Source organism: Coregonus clupeaformis, unplaced genomic scaffold, assembly GCF_020615455.1.
Source record: "Coregonus clupeaformis isolate EN_2021a unplaced genomic scaffold, ASM2061545v1 scaf0860, whole genome shotgun sequence".
Classification (NCBI taxonomy): Eukaryota; Metazoa; Chordata; class Actinopteri; order Salmoniformes; family Salmonidae; genus Coregonus; species Coregonus clupeaformis.
In genome coordinates, this window is record NW_025534314.1 from 164,074 (window position 1) to 174,231 (window position 10,158).

Sequence of the window (10,158 nt, forward strand, 5' to 3'; positions counted from 1 at the left end):
GCCTCAGCGGTTTGTAGGGCAGTAGGGAGACCCGGCATGGGAAGGAGACGACAGGCCTTGGAAAACCGATCCACAACGACCAAAATGGTGGTATTCCCCTGGGAGGGGGGAAGATCGGTTACCATGGTCGTTGTGGAATGGGCAGGGGATGTAGCTTACCCCTGGGCAAATGTCTAGGCGCCTTACACTGGGCACACACCGAGCAGGAGGAGACATAAACCCTCACATCCCTAGCTAACGTTGGCCACCAGTATTTCATGCTAAGACAGTGCACGGTCCGGCCAATACCTGGATGTCCAGAGGAGGGTGATGTATGAGCCCAATAAATCAGTCGATCACGAATCTCGAGCAGAACGTACATCCGCCCCACAGGACACTCGGGGGGAGTAGGGTCGGTACGCAGTGCCCGCTCGATTTCCGCATCGACCTCCCATACCACCGGAGCCACCAAACAAGACTCCGGCAATATGGAAGTAGGCTCGTTGGACCTCTCCTCTGTGTCATACCGCCGGGACAGGGCGTCTGCCTTACCATTCTGGGACCCAGGGATGTATGTGATCTTAAAAACGAACCGGGTTAGGAACATGTTCCACCTAGCCTGACGAGGGTTCAATCTCCTAGCTGCCCGGATGTACTCCAGGTTACGGTGATCAGTCAGAATGAGGAAAGGGTGTTGAGCCTCCTCAAGCCAATGCCTCCACACCTTTAGGGCCTGGACTACGGCTAACAGCTCCCTGTCCCCAACATCATAGTTACGCTCCGCCGAGCTGAGCTTCTTGGAGTAGAACGCACAGGGGCGGAGTTTAGGTGGCGTGCCGGACCGTTGTGACAGAACTGCCCCAATACCGGTCTCGGACGCGTCTACCTCTACTTGGAATGGTATAGAGGGATCCGGATGCGCCAGCACAGGAGCCGAGGTGAACAGGTTCTTTAGTTTGACAAATGCCCTGTCCGCCTCAGCCGACCACTGCAAACGAACCGGACCCCCCTTTAGCAGGGACGTAATGGGAGCTGCAACCTGTCCAAAACCCCGAATAAACCTCCGGTAGTAATTAGCAAAACCCACGAACTGCTGCACCTCTTTTACAGTGGTTGGAGTTTGCCAATTACGCACGGCCGATACCCGGTCTACCTCAATCTCCACGCCAGACGCAGACAACCGATAACCCAAAAAGGAGACGGACTCCTGGAAGAACAGGCATTTCTCTGCCTTGACATACAAGTCATGCTCCAACAGTCTTCTCAACACTCGCGCACCTGGGCTACATGCTCGGCTCGTGTAGAAGAATACACTAGGATGTCGTCGATGTAAACTACTACACCCTGCCCATGCATGTCCCGGAAAATCTCGTCTACAAAGGATTGGAAGACTGAAGGAGCATTCATTAACCCGTATGGCATGACGAGATACTCGTAATGACCCGAGGTGGTGCTAAATGCTGTTTTCCATTCATCCCCCTCCCTAATGCGCACCAGATTGTACGCGCTCCTGAGATCCAACTTTGTGAAGAACCGCGTCCCGGCGTAATGACTCCGTCATCGTCGCAATCAGTGGAAGTGGGTAACTGTATTTAACTGTGATCTGATTGAGACTACGGTAATCAATACACGGGCGCAATCCCCGTCCTTCTTCTTCACAAAGAAGAAACTCGAGGAGACCGGGAAGTGGAGGACCGTATGTATCCCTGTGCCAAGGACTCGGCTATGTAAGTCTCCATAGCCGCTGTTTCCTCTTGAGACAGGGGATACACACGACTCCGGGGAAGAGCTGCTCCTGTCTGGAGATTTATCGCACAGTCCCCTTGTCTATGAGGAGGTAGCCGTGCTGCCCTCGATTTGCTAAACACGAGTGCTAAATCCTCATACTCAGGGGGAATGCGCAGTGTGGGCACTTGGTTCGGACTCTCTACCGAGGTCGCCCCTACGGAAACACCTAGACATCTCCCTACACACTGGGCAGACCACTCCATAAGAGCCCTCTGTTGCCACGCTATGGTAGGATCATGGGTGCTTAACCAGGGAAGGCCCAACACCACGGGGTACGCAGGAGAGTTAATCAGATAAAACTGAATGATCTCCTCATGACCCCCCTGCGTCGTCATCGTCAGTGGTGCTGTGACATCCCTGATCAGACCCGACCCCAACGGCCGGCTGTCTAATGCGTGGACAGGAAATGGAGCTTCTACCGGCTGAAGGGGAATTCCTAACCTACCACAAAATGCCTGATCAATAAAGTTCCCAGCTGCGCCTGAATCTACTAGCGCCTTATGCTGGGAATGAGGTGCCACCTGTGGAAATCTCACAGGAATACTCATGTGACCAACAGAAAGATCTGTGTAAGCGGGCCGCCTACTCACCTGAAATGACTCCCCAGTGCGTGGCCTGTTGTCACCTCTCCCAGGAGACCCTCCCCAGCACCTGGCCACGGTGTGTCCTCCACGACCACAGGTGGTGCAGGGGATGGCCCCCCTCGGGTTCCCTCTCCTCCTCTCTCTAGCGCCAGCACCCCCGAGCTCCATGGGAATCGGCTCGGAGGTGCTGGAGGGTGGAATGGACGACCCCCACTCGGGACGTCCGCGGGTAGCCAGCAGGGTGTCTAGACGGATGGAAATGTCCACCAACTGGTCGAACGACAGGTTGGTGACCCTGCAGGCCAGCTCACGACGAACGTCCCTTCGTAGGCTACACCGGTAGTGGTCGATGAGGGCCCTCTCATTCCACCCCGCATCCGCCGCTAGTGTCCGGAACTCCAGTGCGAACTCCTGTGCGCTCCTCTTCCCCTGTCGGAGGTGGAACAGACGCTCTCCCGCCGCTTTCCCCTCAGGTGGATGATCGAAGACAGCCCTGAAGCGGCGGGAGAACTCAGCGTAGGTGATGGTTGCGGCGTCTATTCCCCTCCATTCGGCGTTGGCCCACTCCAACGCCTTGCCGGATAGACAGGAGATGAGGGCGGAGACGCTCTCGTATCCCGAGGCGCCGGGTGTATGGTGGCAAGGTAAAGTTCCACCTGCAGGAGGAATCCCTGACACCCGGCTGCAGAACCGTCATATGCCCTCGGGAGCGAGAGCCGAATGCCACTGGGTTCCGGTGCTGAGAGAGGAGGACTGGCCGTTGGTGATGGGATGTTGTAAGAGTGCGTGGGCACCTCTCGATTCACCAATCGGCGCAGAGTGTTGGACACCTCTTCCATGGCGGCCCCGAGTTGCCGGATCATGGTGTCCTGGTAGTTGATCCGGTCCTCCAGGGATTCGGGTGCCGCCGCTGTTCCTGCTGACTCCATGGTGGTGTGTTGTTCTGTCACTAAACCGATGTGGATGTGGTGGAGGAGTCAGGCGCAGGACACTGAGGTTAAGTCCAACAGTATTTAATAGTCCAAAGTATAATAGGAAAACCTCCGACCTCAAAAACACAAAGAGGCGAGGGAAAATTACGCACACGCGTAAACACTAAAACACAAAACAAAACAGGGAGCAAAGACGTAGCTCCGACACTGTGGCAGCAATTAACAACACACAATCATACTAGAACAAAACAAGGAACTTATAAGACACGCAATCAACACACAAATGGACACAGGTGATACAGACAGACAAAAGCAATCGAATGACGAAACATAGAGCGGTGGCAGCTAGTACTCCGGGGACGGCGATCGCCGAAGCCTGCCCGAACCAGGAGGAGGAGCAGCCTCGGCCGAAACCGTGACACTCCTGAACGTATTTAGGCTTGCCATAACAAAGGGGTTGAGTACTTAAGACATTTCAGCTTTCATTTTTAATTCATTTGTAAAAATGTCTAAAAACATAATTCCACATTGACATTATGGGGTATTGTGTGTAAGCCAGTGACACAAAATCTCAATTTAATCCATTTTCAATTCAGGCTGTAACACAACAAAATGTCAAAAAAGTCAAGGGGTGTGAATACTGTCTGAAGGCACTGTATATATACACTGAACAAAAATATAAATGCCACATGCAACAATTTCAAAGATTTTACTGAGTAACTGTTCATATAAGGAAATCAGTCAATTGAAATAAATTCATTAGGCCCTAACCTATGGATTTCACATGACTGGGAATACAGATATGCATCTGTTGGTCACAGATACCGTAGGGGTGTGGATCAGAAAACCAGTCAGTATCTGGTGTGACCACCATTTGCCTCATGCAGCGTGACACATCTCCTTCGCATTGAGTTGATCAGGCTGTTGATTGTGGCCTGTGGAATGTTGTCCCACTCCTCTTCAATTGCTGTGCGAAGTTGCTGGATATTGGCGGGAACTGGAACACGCTGTCATATACGTCAATCTAGAGCATCCCAAACATGCTCAATGGGTGACATGTCTGGTGAGTATGCAGGCCATGGAAGAACTGGGACATTTTCAGCTTCCAGGAATTGTGTACAGATCCTTGCAAGATGGGGCCGTGCATTATCATACTGAAACAGGAGGTGATGGCGGCGGATGAATGGCACAACAATGGGCCTCAGGATCTCGTCACGGTATCTCTGTGCATTCAAATTGCCATCGATAAAATGCAATCGTGTTCATTGTCCGTAGCTTATGCCTGTCCATACCATAACCCCACTGCCACCATGGGGCACTCTGTTTACAACATTGACATCAGCAAACCGCTCGCCCATACAACGCCATACACACTGTCTGCCATCTGCCCGGTACAGTTGAAACCGGGATTCATCCATGAAGAGCACACTTCTCCAGCATGCCAGTAGCCATCGAAGGTGAGCATTTGCCCACTGAAGTTGGTAATGAAGCTGAACTGCAGTCAGGTCAAGACACTTGTGAGGACGACCAGCATGCAGATGAGCTTCCCTGAGACGGTTTCTGACAGTTTGTGCAGAAATCCTTTGGTTGTGCAAACCCACAGCTTCATCAGCTGTCCAGGTGGCTGGTCTCAGATGTTGGATGCGGCTTATGGTAGAGAAATGAACATTCAATTCTCTGGAAACAGCTCTGGTGGACATTCCTGCAGTCAGAATGTAAATTGCAATCTCCCTCAAAACTTGAGACATATGTGGCATTGTGTTTTGTAACAAAACTGCACATTTTAGAGTGGAATTATTTTTATTTTGCATTTATTAAGGATCCCCATTAGCTACTCTTCCTGGGGTCCAGCAACATAAGGCAGTTATATATAATTACAAATATTATATTACAGTACATTTCATAACACTTTTCACAACATATTAACTGTGTGCCCTCAGGCCACTACTCTACTACCACATATCTACAATACAAAATCCATGTGTACGTGTGTACAGTGCCAACCAGGGTTACTCCAATCACCTCAACTTGCTCAATTTCCACAGTATTCATTACAAGATTTAGTTAGGTTTAGGGTTTAGTGAATGATTTGTCCCAAATACAATGTTTTTAGTTTTTGAAATATTTAGGACTAACTTATTTATTGCCATCCACTCTGAAACTAACTGCAGCTCTTTGTTAATTGTTGCAGTAATTTCACTCGCTGTAGTAGCTGACGAGTATAGTGTTGAGTCATCCGCATACATAAACATACTGGCTTTACTCAAAGCCAGTGGCATGTCGTTAGTAAAGATTGATAAACGTAAGGGGCCTAGACAGCTGCCCTGGGGAATTCCTGATTCTACCTGGATTGTGTTGGAGAGGCTTCCATTAAAGAACACCCTCTGTGTTCTGTTAGACAGGTAACTCTTTATCCACAATATAGCAGGGGGTGTAAAGCCATAACACACACGTTTTTCCAGCAGCAGACTATGATCGATAATGTCAAAAACCACACTGAAGTCCAACAAAACAGCTCCCACAATATTCCTATCATCAATTTGTCATTTGTGTAAGTTGCATGTGCATGTTGAATGCCCTTCCCTATAAGCATGCTGAAAGTCTGTTGTCAATTTGTTTACTGTAAAATAGCATTGTATCTGGTAAACACGTTTTTTTCCAAAAGTTTACTAAGGGTTGTTAACAGGCTGATTGGTCGGCTATTTGAGCCAGCAAAGGGGGCCTTACCATTCTTGGGTAGCGGAATGACTTTTGCTTCCCTCCAGGCCTGAGGGCACACACTTTCTTGTCGGCTTAGATTGAAGATATGGCAAATAGGAGTGGTAATATCGTCCACTATTATCCTCAGTAAATTCCATCCAAGTTGTCAGACCCCGGTGGCTTGTCATTGTTGATAGACAACAATAATTTTTTCACCTCTTCCACACTCACTTTAAGGAATTCAAAATTACAAAGCTTGTCTTTTATAATTTGGTCAGATATACTTGGATGTGTAGTGTCAGCGTTTGTTGTTGGCATGTCATGCATAAATTTGATAATCTTGCCAATGAAAAAGTCATTATAGTAGTTGCCAATATCAGTGGAACCAACATTTTCCTCCACGAATTAAATGCAACGCACAGTTTTATACAGAGCCATGATCGCATGGAACTCCCTTCCAAACATCAAAATGACATTTAAAAAACAGATTAAAGAACAACTCATGGAACGGCAGGGACTGTAAGGCGACACACAAACACACTAACACAAAACATTTTTTGTATTGTTTGTATTTTTTTGTTGCATTGTTTGTATATCATTAGATTTTACATTTGTGTTACTGTCCTTATCTGTCAATGTATCAGTGTTTTGTTACTTGTCATGTTTTGTGTTTTTTTGTGGAACCCAGGAAGAGTAACTGCTGCTTCTGAAAAAGCTAATGGGGATCCAAATAAACAAATAAACATAGACATGTTCACTATTGCCTTGTTTTATTTGATGTAAGTTCCTTCTATATATGTTGGTGTGTACATTAAACCGTGTTTTTATAAGATCATACTGATGGGTCCTTGGTCACAGTCCTTGGTCTTGTCTGACCTCATCACCACTCTGGATGAGCAGGCGTTTCTGTCCACCACCAGCTCACACTCTGAAGGGAGATTCACCACCGTTGGGATCCTGAGATGGAAAGATAGGTAGAAGGGAGAGGGGGAGAGGGGAGAGGGGGGGAGAGGGCGAGGTAGAAGGAATACGGGAGAGAGGGAGAGGCAGAAGATAGAGGTAGAAGGGAAAGGGGGAGAGAGGGAGAGGTAGAAGGAATACGGGAGAGGGGGTGAGGTAGAAGGGAGAGGGGGAGAGGTAGAAGGAAGAAGGGGAGAGGGGGAGAGGTAGAAGGGAGAGGGAGGTAGAGGGAGAGGTAGAAGGAAGACGGGAGAGGGGGTGAGGTAGAAGGGAGAGGGGGAGAGGTAGAAGGAAGACGGGAGAGGGGGTGAGGTAGAAGGGAGAGCGGGAGAGGTAGAAGGAAGACGGGAGAGGGGGTGAGGTAGAAGGGAGAGGGGGAGAGGTAGAAGGGAGAGGGAGGTAGAAGGGAGAAGGGGAGAGGGGGGAGAGGTAGAAGGGAGACGGGAGAGAGGGAGAGGTAGAAGGGAGAGGGAGAGAGGGAGAGGTAGAAGGAAGACGGGAGAGAGGGAGAGGTAGAAGGGAGAGGGGGAGAGGTAGAAGGAAGAAGGAGGTAGAAGGGAGAGGGGGAGAGGGGGAGAGAGGTGGGTGGTGACAGAGAGAGAAAAGGAAGAAGGGAGAGGGGGAGAAGGAGAGGTAGAAGGGAGAGGGGGAGAGGTAGAAGGAAGACGGGAGAGAGGGAGAGGGGGAGAGGTAGAAGGGAGAGAGGGAGAGGTAGAAGGAGAGAGGAGAGAGAAAGAGAAAGGGAGAGAGAGGGGCGGTGGTTGGGAGGGAGAGGGGGTGGAGACAGATCGAGGGTGAGAGAGAGAGCGGGGGGTGGAGACAGAAAGGGAGAGGGAGAAAGAGAGAGAGGGAGAGGGGGAGAGAGAGAGGGGGAGAGAGAGGGGGGTGAAGACAGATCGAGAGAGAGCGAGAGGGGGGTCAAATCAGGCTCTTGTTTGCTGAGTTCCATCTCTCAATATAACTAGTGCATCTCTCAGAGAAGTATAGACAGATAGGGTTATACTCATGCCAATAAAGCTTATTTGAATTTGAAAGAGATATTTGGTGTTACTTGTTGCAGCAGCCGATGCCTTCCTCGGAGCAGGAACAGTCGTAGCAGTCCTTCACCCATGAAGAACCGAACACATGCTGCTTTCCCTCCTTATCCACACACCCTACACACACACACACACACACACACACACACACACACACACACACACACACACACACACACACACACACACACTCACCAGTTTAAGCAACATGACCTAACGCATACAGCATCACACCCTCCTTATCCTGGTTACAGTGCTAACATTACTGTCGAATTAACATTGTAATAGTATTGTAGTAGTATTGTAATAGTATTGTAATAGTATTGTAATAGTATTGTAATAGTATTGTAATAGTATTGTAATAGTATTGTAATAGTATTGTAATAGTATTGTAATAGTATTGTAGTAATATTGTGGTAGTATAGTACTAGACTCACCCTTTGGTGGAGGAGTCTTGGAGTCTTTGGTCTCCAGCCCCTGGAAGAAGCATTGAGCTCGGCACACGACCACCAACGCCAGAACACACACTACCACACGGACGAGAGAACCCTGAAACAGACACACGATTGGTCGATTGCAACAAACACTAAATAATTTTGCGCGCTCCTGCAGGTTAGCGCTGGATTTCTTTCGTTAAATATTATATCCACGAGTTCACTCTGAGGGAGTAGATAAAGGGCTTCATTGGGGTTAGGGTTAGTTAAATATTATATCGAGTAGATAAAGGGCTACGAGTTCACTCTGAGGGAGTAGATAAAGGGCTTCATTGCCAAAATCCCGAATGATCCCTTTAAAATGCTACTGACGGGAGATTACATTCACCTGCATGATAAAACAAACTTGCTTGCAACCAAAAACCCACAATAATAAACTAACAGATCAGTTGGTCTCATTGTTATTGTGTCAAGTGATTATGATACCAGACAGCTGCATCTAGGTTCCCTACTCCTGCCCCCAATGAAATATTGACCTATCAGGAGCATCGGAAACCGTAAGGCAGATGAATGTAAAAATACTTAGACTTGATTTAGGGCTCTATTCCTTCCGTATCGCGGAAAATCAGCGTTACAGCGCGATAGACAGTTATAAACAATGTTCCCGTGGTCACGGAGACTGCATTCATGCTGCATATGTCGGCTCAATCGGAAATTAGACTACCAGTCAAAAGTTTTAGAACACCTTCTCATTCAAGGGTTTTTCTTTATTTTTACTATTTTCTACATTGTATAATAATAGTGAAGACATCAAAACTATGAAATAACACATAGGGAATCATGTACTAACCGAAAAAGTGTTAAACAAATGAAAATATATTTTATATTTGAGATTCTTCAAATAGCCACCCTTTGCTTTGATGACAGCTTTGCACACTCTTGGCATTCTCTCAACCAGCTTCATGAGGTAGTCACATGGAATGCATTTCAATTAACAGGTGTGCTTTCTTAAAAGTTAATTTGTGGAATTTCTTTCCTTCTTAATGCATTTGAGCCAATCAGTTGTGTTGTGACAAGGTGGGGGGGGCAAGAACAGCTCAAAAAAGCAAAGAGAAACGACAGTCCATCATTACTTTAAGGCATGAAGGTCAGTCAATACGGAACATTTCAATAACTTTTAGTGCAGTCGCAAAAACCATCAAGCGCTATGATGAAACTGGCTCTCATGAGGAATGGAAGACCCAAAGTTACCTATGCTGCAGAGAATAAGTTCATTAGTGTTACCAGCCTAAGAAATTGCAGCCCAAATAAATGCTTCACAGAGTTCAAGTAACAGTCACATCTCAACATCAGCTGTTCAGAGGAGACTGTGTGAATCAGGCCTTCATGGTCGAAAGGACACCAATAATAAGAAGAGACTTGCTTGGGCCAAGAAACACGAGCAATGGACATTAGACCGGTGGATATTTGTCCTTTGGTCTGGAGTCTAAATTGGAGATTTTTGGTTCCAACCACTGTGTCTTTGTGAGACACGGTGTGGGTGAACGGATGATCTCCGCATGTGTATTTCCCACCGTAAATCATGGAGGAGGAGGTGTTATGGTGTGGGGGTGCCTTGCTGGTGACACTGTCTGTGATTTATTTAGAATTCAAGGCACACTTAACCAGCATGGCTACCACAGTATTCTGCAGCGATAAGCCATCCCATCTGGTTTGGGCTTAGTGGGACTATCATTTGTTTTCA

General features: G+C 47.9%; 1 protein-coding gene across 1 annotated transcript; it reads right to left on the bottom strand.

Moving 5' to 3' along the window:
• Positions 1 to 6,732: 6,732 nt before the first annotated feature.
• Positions 6,733 to 8,879, bottom strand: LOC121557554 (beta-microseminoprotein). The gene is made up of 4 exons (XM_041871147.1): positions 8,803 to 8,879; positions 8,418 to 8,529; positions 7,995 to 8,097; positions 6,733 to 6,940 (listed from the first exon to the last, which is right to left on the bottom strand). Exons 1-4 carry the CDS (start codon positions 8,806 to 8,808, stop codon positions 6,808 to 6,810), a joined length of 354 nt encoding a protein of 117 aa, XP_041727081.1. The 5' UTR covers positions 8,809 to 8,879; the 3' UTR covers positions 6,733 to 6,807.
• Positions 8,880 to 10,158: the final 1,279 nt, after the last annotated feature.

Excerpts from the sequence above, each read along its gene's own strand:
- LOC121557554 (XM_041871147.1), bottom strand. Across the intron at positions 8,098-8,417 it reads CAAGACTCCTCCACCAAAGG|GGTGTGTGGATAAGGAGGGA; the intron begins GTGAGTCTAGTA and ends GTGTGTGTGTAG. Across the intron at positions 6,941-7,994 it reads GGCATCGGCTGCTGCAACAA|GATCCCAACGGTGGTGAATC; the intron begins GTAACACCAAAT and ends TTTCCATCTCAG.